The sequence below is a fragment of the Pieris brassicae genome, chromosome 1, assembly GCF_905147105.1.
Source record: "Pieris brassicae chromosome 1, ilPieBrab1.1, whole genome shotgun sequence".
Lineage (NCBI taxonomy): Eukaryota > Metazoa > Arthropoda > Insecta > Lepidoptera > Pieridae > Pieris > Pieris brassicae.
In genome coordinates this window covers 669,711-687,291 of record NC_059665.1, presented here as the reverse complement: position 1 = coordinate 687,291, position 17,581 = coordinate 669,711, and the positions used below count along the sequence as shown (strand labels likewise).

General features: G+C 35.1%; 1 protein-coding gene and 1 long non-coding RNA gene across 2 annotated transcripts; one reads left to right on the top strand and one right to left on the bottom strand.

The window, feature by feature from the left end:
- Positions 1-8,622: 8,622 nt before the first annotated feature.
- LOC123712852 lies at positions 8,623-16,056 on the top strand. The gene is made up of 2 exons (XR_006754133.1): positions 8,623-8,788; positions 15,284-16,056. It is a non-coding gene; the product is annotated as an uncharacterized LOC123712852 (long non-coding RNA).
- LOC123712846 (predicted GPI-anchored protein 58) lies at positions 9,793-12,503 on the bottom strand. Its single transcript, XM_045666164.1, has 5 exons — positions 12,420-12,503; positions 12,140-12,171; positions 11,400-11,935; positions 10,607-10,643; positions 9,793-9,906 (listed from the first exon to the last, which is right to left on the bottom strand). The coding sequence occupies exons 1-5, from the start codon at positions 12,456-12,458 to the stop codon at positions 9,810-9,812; spliced, it is 741 nt and encodes a 246-aa protein (XP_045522120.1). The 5' UTR covers positions 12,459-12,503; the 3' UTR covers positions 9,793-9,809.
- Positions 16,057-17,581: the final 1,525 nt, after the last annotated feature.

The following is a 17,581-nucleotide window of genomic DNA, read 5'->3' as shown; positions in this document are numbered from 1 at the left end:
ATCTACTACAAGACTGATCTAAATCTAAATAATACGAATACAATAATTAACTTTCAAATAAACTATAGTCGGCGAAATCGCTGAGTGCAACGTCAGCGATTACCAAGGGTTATGCCTTGGTAGCTCCTCCGTCCTTCAGAGAGAAGCTGATTTTACAGCTTCCACCAGTGTCCTCACTGGTAGGCGTGATCTTCCGTGCGTTCTTGGTGCATCTGCTTGATAACTTTTTATATACTTTCCATGATACTGCACATATCAGTAATAGATAGAGGATGATAATTGTCCAGCTTGGAGTTGCCATCATCTTAGGCCAGTCGTTGATGTCACCCTGCTTCTCCAGATCTTCAGCCTTGTCCAGTAGTTGCCGAACGTTATCTAATTCCAGATCTTGCAATTTTACTTGATACCGCACGACATCCACAGGTGAGTCTTGTTTTTGGGGCAATGGTATTATTTCATCTAAGTCTAATTTCGTGGCATGTGACTGCAGCGTCATGTTCGCAACTTCTGCGCGACAATCTTCTGTTACGGTTATAAGATGGCTTCCCGATGCATGATGGTAAGATGTGTTGGTCCAACATTGTGCTCTTACGATCTCTTCTCGTTTAAGTATGACCAGCCACGTGTTGTCCCGCGTTTTTTGGATCTTGCTGTCACCTAGTACCATCTTAACACGGCTGCAGTTGGCATTCTTGTGTTTTATGAGGTTGACGATGCAATCTTCTGATTTTGTGAAGGATTTCATTTGCAGAGACTCGCAGAGATGAACGCTCTCGGTGATCGACTTGCAGCTGTTGTCGAGGTATGCGTACTCATCGCTTCCAAGTGCAAGGAATTTGGATTTGGGTATAATGGTGAGGTACTCGGTATCAGGGATAGAATATAAATGAATAAGGTCATATATACTTTTATCAATAGAAGGTATTTGAAAATAAATGTTAATGAGTGCTTAGTACTATACGCTTTTACTGTTATTGACCTTTCTAGTTCTCTTATATTTCCTATATTTAAATCTGTAATTGGTTCTAAATTGTATATATTTCCAAGCTGTAACAATTCATATGTTAAATTCTACGGACTTATAATACTAGGGTGCATAACACCTAATTGCGAAAATGTTATAGCATCTTCTAATATCATTAACTTATCTAATATAATTTGCAAACTCAAATCTATTTGAACATAAATGTCTAAGTTACGAACGTGATTAGCTAGCACATAATTTGTCTTTGTTGTATTCTCCAAATACAAAACTAACATTCGCTGATTTTCATTGATTTTATCTAATTGGAGACCAAATTCTTTTATCGTGTTTTCGGCTATTACTAATGTCTTCTTTTGAACCTTTTTCATAGAAGTAACCTTGTTTTTAATGGCCAAAATATCAGCTTCAAATTTAAGAGCGTCTTGTTGATCTAGATTACCTGTTATGGACTTTATAACTGAGCCTAAACCGTTAATAAGACCTCATTTGCGCCTAACATTCTGGGGAATAATTTTTTGTATTTTTTGTATCTATCTTTAGTGAATACAATTTTTGTATTCACTAAAGATAGATTATGTTCTATTTGAGCTCTAAAAGAATTTTGCACTTGATCTGTATGCATTGTATACAATTCTGTGGTATTTATGTTTGCGAATAATGTCGCTAACTCATTAATGGTTGACTGCAAATAAGTCATGTTATACACACATGCTAAATTAAAAATATCTATTTGTTTCATTATCCGCCCTTGTTTAAGCAAAAGGATTCCCGGATTGCTGTTGACGGCATTAAGGATTACGTCACCTCTTGAACAGAGCATGATTGCTCCTGCGATGAGGATCCTGGAACAAGGTGAGGCCTTCTAAGGAGTTTATAATGAACTCTAATCGACTTAGAATTTGGATGACTACCTATTATCTCGGCTACATTATTAGGGTGCAGGTGAATAATTTTATACGGACCTTTAAATACGGGTATAGTTTTGTCGTTACTTGCTGTTTTCGCCACCTGTTTATATACGGTTTCACCTACCTTGAATACGATGTCTACAGCTTGCTTATTACGCCTGGCTATTACCTGTTCTTTATTTGTTGACATCAGGGCAGTAACAGATTGCTGTATAGCTTCTGCGTTTGCCTTATGCTTTAGGACGTAATCTTGATAAAATTCCTTCGGAAAGTGCAGCTCCAATGGGTTACGTGAAGTTGTGTGACCAAATAATAACTCGTGTGGTGAATAACCGGTTGCCGAGTGAATAGCGTTGTTGTAAACTATTATGGCATATTTCATAATTAACTGAATAGGGTCGTCTTTATTAATCATACGCTGAATTCTAACTATTTCAGCTATAGTTGAATGAAAACGTTCTATTGGTGAGTTTGAGTTAGGGTTATACGGGGTTGTAAAATGAATGTTAGTATCATGTAGAGAGCAAATTTCCTTAATTACGTCATTATCGAACTTATTATCTGAGTCTGTTGTAATTTTATGCGGGAGTCCTAAAACAGAGAAAACTTGTAATAATGCTTCGGCTACGTGTATACTACTGCATGCGTTTAACGGAACTGCCTGTGCGAATTTTGAAAAATTATCTATTATAGTGAGAAAGGTACCTCCTCCTGCTGAATATAAGTCCATAAATAAATGTTCCCAGGGCTTATGAGGTGTTTCAGTAACTGCTAAAGGGGGTCTTAAAGGGTTTCTTTCATACTTCGCTTACAAACAAATGTCACATTGGTTAATATACCTTTGAATAGTAAGTAACATGTTAGGCCAATGGTAATTTCTGTGCAATTGCTTAAGTGTTTCCTGTATACCACGGTATACTGTCTTACCTTCATGATACTTCTTAATCAACGCTTCCTGTTCGTTCTTATTCTCAACTAGCGTAACGCGCCTGGTACATCTAATAAGTTTTGGGCCTCGATTATTAAATGTGGTACAATAAACTTTACAAAATTTTGGGTACAATTATTTCCTGTTCTGTGTTATTTACGGGAATAAAAACGTTTTAGTTGCCTATCGATTGCGTCAGATAAAATAGGGATACCGTTATTTTCATAATCTGGTTGGGTATTATTAGTACTAACTAATTCTACCTCACTTAGTTGATTTTCATCTATAGCTGATTCTGCAATTGAGGGGCTCTGTGGATCTAGTTGTACGTCTGGGTCTAAGTTATCATCTTGTCTACTCGGGCCTGCCATCGGTTCGTCATCAGTCTGTCTGTTATTTTGTTGTGTTATACGGAAATTTTCAAATATTCGACCAATTAATTCATCGTCTTCATTATCGTCAAGGTTTACTGCAAGTGAATCAATGCTGTGATGAAATATCTTGACTCGAGATAGTGCGTCTGCGTTAGTGTTTTGCAGCCCCTTCTTATAAACAACATTAAAGTCATACTCCGCCAATTTCAGTCGCCAGCGCGTCAACTTTAGGAACGAATTAGGATCTTTTAGCGACATCAACCATGTAAGGGGTCTGTGATCAGTATAAATTGTGAACTTACGTCCAAAGATATAGGGTCTAAAATATTTTATTGCCCACACTATCGCTAAAAGCTCTTTTTCGATAGTCGAATAACGCGACTCTGAGTCTGATAAAGTACGCGACGCATAAGCTACGGGTTTATCAGATCCTACTCTACCCTGAGATAACACAGCGCCTAGAGCAAAGTCAGATGCGTCAGTTGTCAATATGAACGGTTGGTCAAAGTCGGGGTACTGCAATATCGGATCGTTAGTAAGTATTTGTTTACACTTGTTAAATGACTCTAAGAATTCTGCCGTATGCCGTAAAGCAAGCCTATGACAGGCTTTGTTAACTTTGCGAAGTCTTTAATAAACTTGGGGTAGTAACTTACTAGTCCTAAAAATGATTTGATTTCTTTTTGGTTTTTAGGCAACGGGAAGTCAAGTACAGCTTTGATCTTGTCCTTATTCGGTTTCAGTCCTTCGTCTGTAAGTTCATGACCTAAAAAAAATACTTGTTTTTGGAGGAATTCCGACTTGTCTAACTGAACCTTAAGGTTATGAGTTTTAAATCTTTCAAAAACTTCACGCAGCCTTTCTATGTGTTCTTGTAATGACGTACTTATTATGATAACGTCATCCAGATATGAATAAACGTTCGGTAAACCTCTAAGAATATGGTCCATTAACCGTTGGAATGTGCTAGGTGCATTCTTAAGGCCAAATGGCATGCGCAAAAATTCATAATGACCTCGTTCAGTAGTGAACGCCGTCTTCTCTATGTCTTCTGGGTGCATTTCCACTTGATGATAACCACTAGCAAGATCAAGAGTAGTAAAGTATTGAGCACGTCGTAATCTGTCAAGTATGTCGTGTATGTTAGGTAAGGGATATTTGTCTTCAATTGTCCGGTCGTTAAGTTGTCTGTAGTCTATTACTAGTCTCCATTTAACTTTACCAGATGCGTCCGGTTTCTTAGGTACGATGTGCACTGGGCATGACCATGGTGAAATACTTTCTCTAATAATACCTTGCTTTAGTAAATTATCAACTTGGTAACGTATCTCTGCACGTTGTTGTGGGGCTTGTCTGTAACTACGAACGTAAATTGGTGTATCATTTGACAATCTTAACTGATGTTTAACTGCATGTGTAAAAGTTAATGGTACATTTTCGGAATGAAAAATGTCGCGGTAACGATAACAAAGCCTAGTAATTTCTCGCTTTTCTTCCTCATTCATGTGACCAGTTCGAATTTTATTCAAATTGTCACAGAGATCTTTTTCTACATCTATGTTAACATTTAATGTATTGTTACGAAGACGGGTCGACTGCAATGTTTCTAGATTTTTCCACTACTTAGAGAACTTTTCAGCAGGCTGTAATATGATTTCTGACCGTTTCAGGAGAGGGTCAATCACATATTAGAAAATTGTAATTTCCATAATGTTACCCTAGTTTTCAGGAAGCTGAAACCTTTTTTCAGTCAGTTTCAGAACATGTGTAGTCGATTGGTGCAGTAATATAATAAGCCTCCAACTCTATAGGGGATTTATCGTAAATAAACATGTTTTCGTCAGTACTATTAACAACAGTAGTTTTAAAAGAACCGGCTTTAACTGTAACTAACGCTGTGGGGGATTCCAAACCTTCAGACCAATAGTGTTTGTTATGAATATACTGTCCATCTATATAATTAGTCTTTATTCTTACTACTTCTCACATTTGGGCTCAATTTTAATTTTACGCAATGGATGATTAAAATAAATTGGTATATTCGCTGTTTCTGTACGTAATATTCCTCGATTTAAGTCAATATTACTTTTTAAATGTTTCAGTAAGTCACATCCTATTAGTCCCTTATATTTTGGGTCGAAGTCGAAAATTAAAAATTTATGAATTGTGTCTGTGTTACAAATTGGTGGTAACGGGAGGTGTACTATGTACTTATGAATTGATCTACTATGTGCGGTGGATATTTCGAAAGGCTCGAACTCAACCAATTGTTCCCAAATATTGCCAAAAATAACATCAGATGAAACAACACTCCGACTGGCACCGGTATCTACTAAAACTTACCTTGAAACTACGGCAGCTCTATGTATGGTAGATGGTCGGTATTTTGGACGTTGATTTTCACTACCTCCGGTCTTCCTCTCCCTGAGCTTCGTGAAAATCCGAGTTGTATTCGGCTTCCTCCTGACAAGAATTCGGCTCGACATCGCTTTCGTCCTGTAGACTATTGTAACAATTATAACATTTACCTTGGAACTCCGGGTCCGAATTATAAGGGTTATTCTCAGTATAAAATACCTCTTCAATTAAATATGGGGGTTTTTGGGGTTTTGACACTGACCGCATGGTGACATCCGAATTTCTATGTGCATGATGACCCTGTTGAGGAATATTGAGTGGTTTACGGAAGTTTCCAGAGCTTCTACCTCCTTGTTGGTTCTTCCATGGGAGTAACGACTTAACTAGCTGTTGCCGTTGTTCTGGGGTCATATTGTTCTCTTGAGGTACATAGTTAGCAGGTCTAAATTGAGGATGTGTGGGTGGAAGATGTAGTCGAGATGGGAAGGGTAACCTGTTGTTATGTGAATGTTGAGGAAAGTTCGGTTCCTTTTGCCTAAACGTACCGTTATAGAATGTCGAAGGGCCCGGCTTGTTAAGAGCAAGTCACGCTTCTTCCTGTCTAGCTGCCACTATCGCCATTTCTAGTGTATCTGGTTTCGCTATTCTAACGCCTAATGAAACATGGAAATCTAGATTATTAACATACTGTTCAATTACCATTTCCTCGTAATAACCTTTATTAGCATGGATATAGATAACATGGTGTCCAGTAACTCACGAAGTCGTTTGCCAACTTGAATTTCGTTGCGAGGTTCGCCCAAGCGACGAATAAGAGCTGTCTTTATATTGTTCCACGTATCTAAGTTAGTCTCATAGGCGATTGCCTCTACAGCCGCACCGCTTAACTTACTTTTTATTACGCTAAGCAATGTGAGATGGTTCCTCCCCGCGACTTCTATTTGTTCGAGAACATTTTCTACCTCTCTAATATAAAAATTAAGTAATTTCTTAGTTCCGTCATATTTGGGAATAAGATCTACCAAAATTTTAATATGCGGTGAATCTAAAAGCGACATAATTTGAATTTAATTATATGAATTAATAAAGTTATAAAATATAACAATTTCTATGTAGATCCGCTTACACTTAACAATACGCGTAACCTGACGCTAAGGAATGTCCGTCCGATGTGAGAACAAGACAATAGCCTATTGTTACAATGGCGGTGGAAACATTAAAATGTTGGGTTCATTTTCTGGACGTGGAGTGGGACCTGTGAGGAAAGTTCAGGGTAACTTAGACCAACATCAATACAAGGCAATATTGGAGGAAACGATGCTTCCCTATGCTGAGGAGCATCTCCCTATTATATGGACGTTTCAGCATGATAACGACCCGAAACATACCGTCCGTTCAGTCAAGTCGTTTCTTACCAGTCAGTCAGTATCAGTGCTAGATTGGCCAGCAAATAGCCCGGACTTTAACCCAATCGAGCACCTTTGGCACGAAATCAAGAAAAAAGTAGCCACTTATCGTACCACAACTTTAGATGAACTTAATGAAGCTTTTTGTGAGGCATGGGCAAACACTCCTGTCGAAACTTGCCAGAAACTGATAATGTCTATGCCACATCGGTGTCAAGCGGTAATTACTAACAAAGATTTTGCTACTGGGTACTGATTTTACACGTAATAAAATGGAGCTGTTAAAGATATTATAATACTGCAGATTATTAGTTTTGTTTAACTCTATTTTTCATTATAGTTAACTGTCCTTAATTAAATGTCCAGCTACAGAATTATACCTTAAAATTGAATACATATTCAACCTTTGATATTAAATACTTTTTTCTATTTATTTATTCTTTTATTTACAGCCATTTAAAGCATAATAATCGGACCAAATTATGCAAATAATAGTTACTGAAACATCAATAACATGTGTCTAAACATCAAACATCTTGCAACTCTATAAAGCGCAAATACGGCCCCACATGGAATACTGTTCTCACCTCTGGGCGGGGGCTCCCCAGTACCAGCTCCTTCCACTTGACCGTATCCAACGAAGAGCGGTTCGAATCGTCGATGACCAATCCCTTTCCGAGCGGCTCGATCCTTTGGCGTTGCGTAGAGATGTGGGGTCACTCTGCATCTTCTACCGCATTTACCATGGAGAGTGTTCAGAGGAGTTGTTCGGATTAATACCTGCAGCTGAGTTTCAGCATCGGACGTCGAGGCAAAATACAAAATTCCACCCGTATCACCTCGACGTCCGACGTTCCACGACTGAGCGTTTCTCAAGGCAATTTTTGCCGCGCACCACCGCTATGTGGAACCAGCTGCCCACTGAAGTATTTCCGAACCAATTCGACTTAGGGTCCTTCAAGAAAAGAGCGTACAAATTCTTAAAAGGCCGGCAACGCACTCACGAGCCCTCTGGCATTGAGAGTGTCCATGGGCGGCGGTATCACTTAACATCAGGTGAGCCTCCTGCCCGTTTGCCCCCTATTTTATAAAAAAAAAAATCTATAGGGTTTTATATTTGTATGTACATAACCGGTTATTGTTCTTCACTATCTTGCATGTCCCTAATTAGTTGACCACGACTGTATATTCACTTTAAATTATAGTAAATATCATTTAGTAAGAATAATAATCGAGTTTCTAAAAATTTCATAATTTCCAAGATATGCGGCCTTGAGTCGTGAGCCTGACCGACCGACCCTTCGAAAAATACATAAGCACTGGTTTTAGGTGTATAAATTAATTGTAACACTTCTATATAGACATGTTCATTAATATTTATCTATTGTAGTCATTAATTAATGGTTAAAAGTGAACCGGAAAATAAAACTAGGTCTCCCTACTATGGTAAAATCATAAATAAACCTCTTAATCTAAAGCCGTAGGTTAACATAAATTCAGCTTATGTTTTCTATTATTTTAATTTTTAATAATCTTAGACAAGGTTTTCTCTTCGCATGTAATAAAATACAAAAACTGTTGTCACCCTAATAAAAAGATATACAATTATTGATATGTTAAAATAATTTCCGCTGTAAATGGCGTTGATAAGTTTCAGTTATAACAAAGCACTATGAATAACTCATGAATAAATATTTTTATCATTGATAAAAAATAGGGGTTTCACAATCTTCATTTCAAGTCCAACTAATAAAAACTACTATATACAACCTGTAGTTATATATGTTATGTAAGAAAAATGTGTTTCTTCAATTTCGACAGCTCCTCTGGTGAGTCGATTAACATTTCATTTTATATCTGAGTGTCTGTGATATCTATTCAATCGTAATACTCATAAAATTGGTGAAGATAGCCAATACCATTCCTTTAATCGTATAGACAAACACAAAGTCTCTGACTCTGCTACTCTCAACCAAGCAAGTAGGTGCTGGCAAATCTTGCAAGTCCAGTTACAATATATTCTTAATGAAGAAATTCTTTCCATTAATTTAGACGATATAAAACGTCAGAGTAAATTATTGTAGTGTCTTAATCAAGTGAATAGTGAAAATAAACTTGGTCGCCTAATCTAATCCGTCCTTTCGTATCTTATATATGGTTATATATGGTTTTCTTTATCTTGTTCCTGTCGACTTTCGGATTTTATTGAGAATATTTTTTTTAACACTTAGTACAGTGTACTTTAGTTAAACCATTGATTCTGGGTTTGTGGTCTTCACTTCTCCGTACTGCATTTATCAGTCGTTCAGTATATATGTTCTCAAACATTCTACCAATCATACAACTAGTGTCTAAACAATTCAGATTAAGAAAAAAGTCAGGTATTCTTATTACAATTTAATAACTATAAATAGACTATTAAACATTAGGGGTCTATTTTGTACAATTTAATACTCATCAATCAATTTACTATAAATTTATATTCACCTAATATTTTAAAAAAATCTGTAGCAAATTTAATATGAGCAACATCATAAAAATATGATAACCTTTATCTTTTTGTATATTAATAGATTAGGCAGTTTGTCGAAGTTGTGAGTGAACGTAATTACGTTCTTCTAATAATCTCTTCTATAATTATAGAGATTGCTACCACGACTCTTAGTTGAAAAGTACCAGTCCGGCGGATAAGCACACTTGCTGTCAGCAGTTGCTGTAAAATATTTTACATTTCCTAGTAAAAACAGAAGTTCGGCTGCACTCCGGTGGCAGATAAATAATTGAAGTAGACGATCATAGGATTCTAATTAACACTAAAATAACAACATAACTATAAACTAGTAACATATATTAACAGTATTTCTTGTAGGCCATCTTCCCCACAAAAATAAGAATTCCAGCTCCTGCCACACTTCCAATCACTATTCCTGCAGTTGCGCCTGGAGACCTGCAATAGAATTTAGTTTTTAGTGTGAATACATTAAGCAGGCCTACAAAACTGCGCTTAGCTGGAAATTTTACTTTCCCTTTAACAATGGCTGTCGTCTTCATGTTTTTTGTTCCTTTGTTTTAATTAGAGAAATAGTCGAAGGTTTGCTGAACCGGACATGCAATGTTCTTTTAATATTTTTTTTAAATTTCTTATTACCTATTATATTAAATAAAAATAATCGATTTGTTACAAAAGTTTTAAATATTCACTAGGTTTTTTTTTTCAAATTGCCTGAATAATGTCGTATATCGTCCCGTTACACTCATTATACGATTTACACTCGATAAATATATGCTCCTTGTTTGTATCCATATAATATAGTGATAATTCCATAAAAAAATATTTAATATTATTAATTTAATAGTAAGCAATCATTTATTCAATATTTTATTATGACGTTGTCACGTTAAACTATCGTCTGTAATCCGAGTTTACAGACAACCATTTTTTTTATCAGATATGTTATGAAAGAGCTGGAAACCCTGACACAGGTATATTTTTTTACTTAAAGGAGTTCCCAAATCTTACACATTGTAATGAAATTGAACTTAAAATGAATAAACATATTTATTTATATATATATATATATTCAATATTGAGTTATATACGTTATTGGACGTGGTATGTACAGATTTATTAAAAAGGTAAAACTTACAGCTTTGATGACGCTCGTGGCATCGTAGTAGGAGACACTGAAAAATACGTTTTATTTATTATTTGGATATAATATTTATTTATTTAATTAATTAAAGGTGAGATTCAGAACCGAGCACGAATTGTGACATTCATATCATATGTCTAAATCTATCACTATGTTCATATTCAGAAATCCTTGACGTCAAATTTGGTTAGTTTATGCCATGGAAATTGGCGTCTGAACTAGTAATCTAGTCAGTGAATTAAAAATACAGGTACCTATTGCTTGATTAAAATTCGCACAGCTATTTCTTTTTATCTTCAATTTGAAATTTTAATTATTTTCTCGTTAGAGATCTATACTTTTAAATTTATGTTCTAGCAATTTTAGATGTTATCAAAACATTAATATAAAAGTTTTTTCATTTATCGTACCAAAATCGATTGAAACCAGATATCCCAAGAATTTTTTTCTGAAAACGATTATGTACTTGTATACTTGGCTGCAACTTGGCTGCAACTCGGCTTAGCTTGGATTTCGACCGATATACAATACTATTATATATTACTCGAATCCTATATCAAAATCTTTTCCAATTCTAGTCCGAGATTTTTGATGTGATAGATTAATTAAATTAGAATAATCATCTACTCGTAACAAGTATGATGGTATTTTACAACATAAACCGTCGTGCTATCTTATAAAATCAAAAACAACTTTCAAACACATACAAGAGGCCAGCTATTGTATTATCAAAATCTTACGGTGTCAGTTGCGTGAAATGTGTTCAATTAATTTTCTGTATATTTACTTGGAGGTACTGTTGATGATGGTACTACGTGTGGCAGCTCAGATGAACCTCCCTCGGGGTTTACTGGTGGCGGGGAAGAGGAACTCCCTTCTGGTTTAACGGCTGGTGGAGTTGATGAACCCCCTTCTGGTTTAACGGCCGGTGCAGTTGATGAAGCCCCTTCTGGTTTAACGGCCGGTGGAGTTGATGAACCCCCTTCTGGTTTAACGGCCGGTGCAGTTGATGAAGCCTCTTCTGGTTTAACGGCCGGTGCAGTTGATGAAGCCCCTTCTGATTTAACGGGTGGAGGGATAGGTGAACCCCCTTCTAGTTTAACGGGTGGGGGGGGAGATGAACCCCCTTCTGATTTAACGTGTGGCCGGGTAGCTGGAGTCGCTTCTATTTCAATGGGTGAAGGGATAGGTGAACCCCCTTCTGGTTTAACGGGTGGAGGGATAGGTGAACCCCCTTCTGGTTTAACGGACGGTGTAGTAGAAGAGGCTATGCTTGAGTTTTCTTTTGATTCTCTTACAGCAGCGAGCTCTGGTTCTACTGGACTGTTAAAGAACATTAGGTTAGTTTTCTTGGCCCAAAATAACAGTTAATTTTGTAATAAGACACAACTTTGCAATAATATGACAGTAGCACTAAATTGATAAAAAATGCTATGGTATTTGTACGACCCCAAATTCCATGATTTAAGAGAAATTGGATGGTGATAAATTATAGCGCCTACTAGTCAAAATTAATTCAGTACTTACATTGCTAAGGACATTACACAACACTGAAGTACCTGAAATAAACATTTGTAGAATGTAGACATGGATTCAAGAATAAAAATCAACCTAAAATAACAGGAAGAAAATCGAAAATAAAATTTAAATAGCGTTAAAATGTCTGTTTCAAACATAAACAAGAATTTATTAACATCTTAATAAACATAAGTTAAAAATCATCTTAATAACAGATATTAAGGTAATAAGAGTAAAAAAAATATAAATAAACAGTTGGACAAGTTGAAATTTAACATTTAATACTCACAAGTACTGCACCTATCGTCGATAACACGCGAGCCGCCATTTTAAATTGAAATGTTACTGGTCACAGCGGCTGCTTAGGGTCAAATGACCTTAATTTATAAATAACGAGGCTTTATATAAAGAAACCCAAAAAACATAGAAACAATTTCCTTATGTAGTTAGTAGCTAATAATTGTATTATAAAATTCTTGCATATTGTACTTTGTCGAATATTATGATAAGCAAAAGAGCATTTTTTTGAATTTGATAAAGGCCAGAAAGAGAATACATCTCATTATTTAGATATTTACAACTGAAAGACAGTCTTTTCACATAAACTCCCATAAACTGTATATCAAATCTCTTATTAATGCGCTAATTGTAAGATTTATAAATGCAGTTATTATTATAACCATTTTTCAGAAACTATACTAAACTATTTTGATCCTTCTAGTTTAGGGTTTGATTTTTGTGAGATGTTATTTCAGTTTAAGATTTCCCGAGTTGTTCGTAACATATTGGGAACAGTAGATGTTTACCAATAAAAAAGGAATGACTTAAACAAATCATGAAATGCGAACGAGAAGACGTGTCAAGAAAGCTCTTAAGAAAAAAGAATCAGTAGAGTTCTAATAAGTTATTTTTTTGTTTCTTGGTGTTCTTTTTTTGATGGTATGAATTTGATGGTATGTAGAGAACCAACTTAGATTTTTAAACAACCATGACAACTTTGTTAAGGAACAACATCCTCCTTTTTTATCTTTTTTTAATCACTAATTTCGGACCAACACTCCAAAGTCTATTATTAGTTGTTTTTGAGTTTTCATTATTTTGTAACCACATTTTCGGATGCCTACGAAAATACCGTCACAAACAATGATAACAAATAATTTATTAATTATAATATAGCAGTTATCAAGGCAAATTTATCATTTACATTTTCCCTATACAGTTAATTAGGAATTTACAGCAAACATATGTAGCTTATTGTCCAGAGCGAAACCTATCGCATAAATTGAGACTAGGAAATATCATATCATAGGTTATTATTATGTTTAATAAAAGTTAATTTGTTTTAAATGCACGCAAGCAAAACGGAGACAAAACTTACCTTATCTATAATATAAAAATGAATCGCAAAATGTGTTGGTAAGCGCATAACTCTACAACGCCTGGAACAATTGTACCAATTATTTTTTTTAATGTTCGTTGAAGTCTAAGGATGGTTTTTACGGCGAGAAAAATTCGAATAATTTCCGGGAAAACCCTAAAACAGCTCTTTTCTTTTCCCCATACAAACGTTTTGTAAATAAAATGTAGAGTAAATTTGAACTTTATTGCTATTCAGTAAAGTTCATAATAAATTACAAGCACTCACTGATGTCTAAGCACTGTCGCGTTCCGAAACACAAGTAAAGACGTTAGTGGATGAAGGTGATAAGTGCATTTTTTTTAGTTTTTGAGTAAATTGAAGTTAAAGTTTTACAACAATTTTCTTTTATAAGTCGCTTAAATGATTAGTTATGGCTTAAATTTGAATGCATAGTAATGTGAATGATATTAAATATTGAGGGTACGTTGGTAATAAAACTCTGGCGATATTATTCGATATTATATAAAAAAAACTGAACATAACTCCTTCTTCCATGAACTAACTTAAACTATTTGTCCTTGCAGCTATTTAAAATTAGTACGAATACTTATAGACATGTTATATCTTTTTTTATAAACATAACAAGCCACTTCACAAACTTAAGCTATTATATTACTATATCACACTTGTGATCATGCTTCATATGAAAATACTATGATTGGTTTAAAATTTACTCCAAAAAATATCGATCTTCCGGCTTAACGTACTTTAGTTGCTATCGGAGATTCTGTTCTTTTTCTACTTAAACTTCTTGATCACTTGCTTGATTGTTTTGGCAACTTGGATCTACTACCACAAGTCTTAGGAGTGCGCTCGCATCTTTGGCACTGCCGCGATCTTCAACATCTTCAGTTCAGGTACAACTTTTTCTTTGCTTCACATCACAAACATGAATACCGAGATTGTGAAACAACAATTGACGCAAGTAAAACGCTTTTGATGTTGTTAGTTTTGGTAATGGCATGGTTTGTTGTAAATTCATCGAACGTAGACGTATCTGGGGTTAGTTTTCTTTGGTCAACTTGCATACCTTCAACAGCAGAATAATAATTTGACTTATATTCATAATATGAGTTCGTCATCGCACGTAGCGCACATATCACTCTTTGGGTACACCAAACGATAGGTTAAAATGTGTGATAAAAATTTGGTTATAATATGAAGTTTTCTTGACACGCTATTTGTCTGATAGGTCCTCATTATGACATATTCCAAGGTATAGACTGTGCAACTTGATCACAGTCAGTAGCGATGATAAATAGAGTTTGTTCATATTTTTGTTTTGTGAGTAATGTGATGATTGTTCAGCAGGAAAACTTAAAATATAGGACATATTTATATAATACGTTTAACAACGTCATCGTCTATTTATATACGATTCTGATGTCTACCCCTCTGTTCTGGTTTTAGAGCTGCAAGTATTTTCTTGATTCCTTTTATAATGAGATCAATTTTTTTTTTGCTTCCAATCTGATAAATGCCGGATAAACCTAACTTGCATATCTCTGTGGTTCCATGCTTTTTTAAGTAGTACTTGTAGGAAGCAGATTTATGTATTCTAGCATTACAGTGCCACAAAAGCTAGTGCTATCGGGGCTTTCAGGAATGTAAATGTTATCACTACCGGAAGAAAAATCTTCATTTCAATTCTGCAATGGGGATACATCCTCCAAGACTGCGTATAACTCTTTGTTTCGAAAAGTCAATCCAAAATAATCTATATCTTCTTTTAGGGAATTCTCTATTACATGGGAAATGTCACCATCTACAGAGACAGGAACTTTCGCAAGACGGCCAATATAATTTGTGCCTTGATCGCTAGTGGACGGTTCAGCGGTTACATAACTTCATAACTTCAGCGATTACATAACATATTGTCAATTATGTATTTTAAACAATATTTTACACTGTATCCAACAGACACAAATCGACAATAACAGAAAGCGCGCAAAACTGTAACGAACGAATGCAATCACCACATTTGACTTCTTGAGTGAATGAAGGTCTTATGTTTGCGACTTAACACCTTCATTCACGAAAAATAAGGTTATGTTCGTACATATCACCTTCTCTAACGCAAAAAAAGTAAAGTTTTTATTTTTATTAAATGGGAGAGGGTGATATATGAGAGGTGTATATACCTCTTTCATCGTCTGTCTATCTGTAAGTTTTAAAATAAACTAAACATAACACCTTTTTCAAATTGTATTTTTAAAAATAGGCTTTATATCGACGATTTTAAGGTTTGTAGTAATTCAATTATACATATCATAGTGATCCAAAGAAAAAACACCGAAAACCGAAAATTTTACATATCATCTTCATCCACTCACGTCTTCACTTTATTGAAAGAATGATCAAAGAGACGTGAAAAAGTGTAGGATTTGCAAGCAGAATTTATAAAAGCAATGGGATGCTGTTTTCTTTACACTGTATTGTAGAAGAGTTTCTGTACTTTTGTAGATTTGGATAAGACTTAGGATCGTGTAATAAAGAATGAATCTTGTCAGCTTTGTTTATTTCGTTCTCAGGCGTTCTCATAGTATACGTCAGAACTAACGGAGCCTACACGAGTTGGTTATCCTATCGTTAAAGCTGAGACAAGGTTGTGTCGGGGAGGCACGTGGTTGTTCAACTTATTTATGGACTCTCTGAAAGATTTAAAAAAGTTACTAGGGAATTGTCACCTATACTCTGACGATCAAGTGATACTTTCCTCAACGGCGGAAAAATGGCTCGAGCTGATAAAAGGTATAAAAAACACTTTTAGTAATAAGTAAAAGCGTTTTTTATACGTAGTGAGTGTTGGGTATGGCAGAGAAAAAAATAAGTACCAAATGCCGTTGAAATGGCATAAAACGTATGTGTGGTGTAACATTGCGTTATTGGATAAGTAATAACGTGAGCAGTATGAGATTAAAAGACGTAGTGACAAAGATAGGAAAGGGAAGGTGAGGTGTGCGCCAAGGTTGCACTTTAACACCTTTGCTATTCAACTTGTACGCCGATACAATATTTTCAGATGTCTTATATAACTTTAACTAATCATACAAGGCAAAATGAGAGGTAGAAGGAGATCTGGCCGCAGACGCACGTATGTTCAAAACGATATTATTTCTAACAATGTTAATAGATATTAATTAATGATATTTTATCCTGTATAAATATATGCTTAATTAATTATTTTTAGTCAGTGTAGTTTTAGAGTGAGTCTCAATGTTCTGTCAATAAATATAAGTCTCACAATCTTCTGTTTCTTTTACTGACTCTCTTTTCGTATTATAATTTCTTTCTCTGCCAGATATTTTTTATATAAAATGCATAGTTTTGAGAACGATGAGCCATTTACTTATCGGTCCATCTGGTTGGTGAAAGGCCACGTGGTCTTTTGCCTTCGATTAGTTTCTTCAATTTCTCATCGCCTCTATGTATTGTATGGCCGAAATATGATATAATTCGTTGCCCGTATCTGATGTTGTAAGGATCGATGCATTGCGCACAAACATCTTAAGAGGTGAAAATAAAATTAATGAATTTTAAAAATTATCTTTATTACTGTTTTATGTACACTGGCTATTAAATAGCATTCCTCAATCTTATTATTAACACATAATAAATAATATTCATATATTCCGGGCTAGCTATATTTTAGCGACATTTAAGGTTAACTTTTAGTTGTACTTGAAATTTGTACTTTTCCTATATGGAGCAAAACGAAGTCAGATTCTCTGATCACACTGAAAAAACCAAGCACTTTAACACGCCACGAAGGGAGTACGGATATTTCGGATATATCTAATTTAAACATAATGAACTGGGCTTACATTATAGAGCCTAAAAAATTAGTTATAATTCTTGTAAATAAAATACGATTTTACTATACATTGAAATTTCACAAGTTTCAGTATATAAATCAAGACTTGTGGATAGCTAAGAGTCCCTATCATATGTAAATATTATATATTAAAAACACCTTTAGGAAGCGTTGTGATGTGGTTAGATAGTAAATAATATAGATAGTAATAAATACA

What these genes read in the sequence shown, in the direction of transcription:
- LOC123712846 (XM_045666164.1), bottom strand. Translation starts at nt 12,458, where the DNA reads ATGGCGGCTCGCGTGTTATCGACGATAGGTGCAGTACTT. An exon ending in CGACGATAGGTGCAGTACTT is followed by an intron (nt 12,172 to 12,419) that starts GTGAGTATTAAA and finishes TGTTTATTTCAG; the next exon opens with GTACTTCAGTGTTGTGTAAT. An exon ending in CCACGAGCGTCATCAAAGCT is followed by an intron (nt 9,907 to 10,606) that starts GTAAGTTTTACC and finishes ATTCTATTGCAG; the next exon opens with GTCTCCAGGCGCAACTGCAG.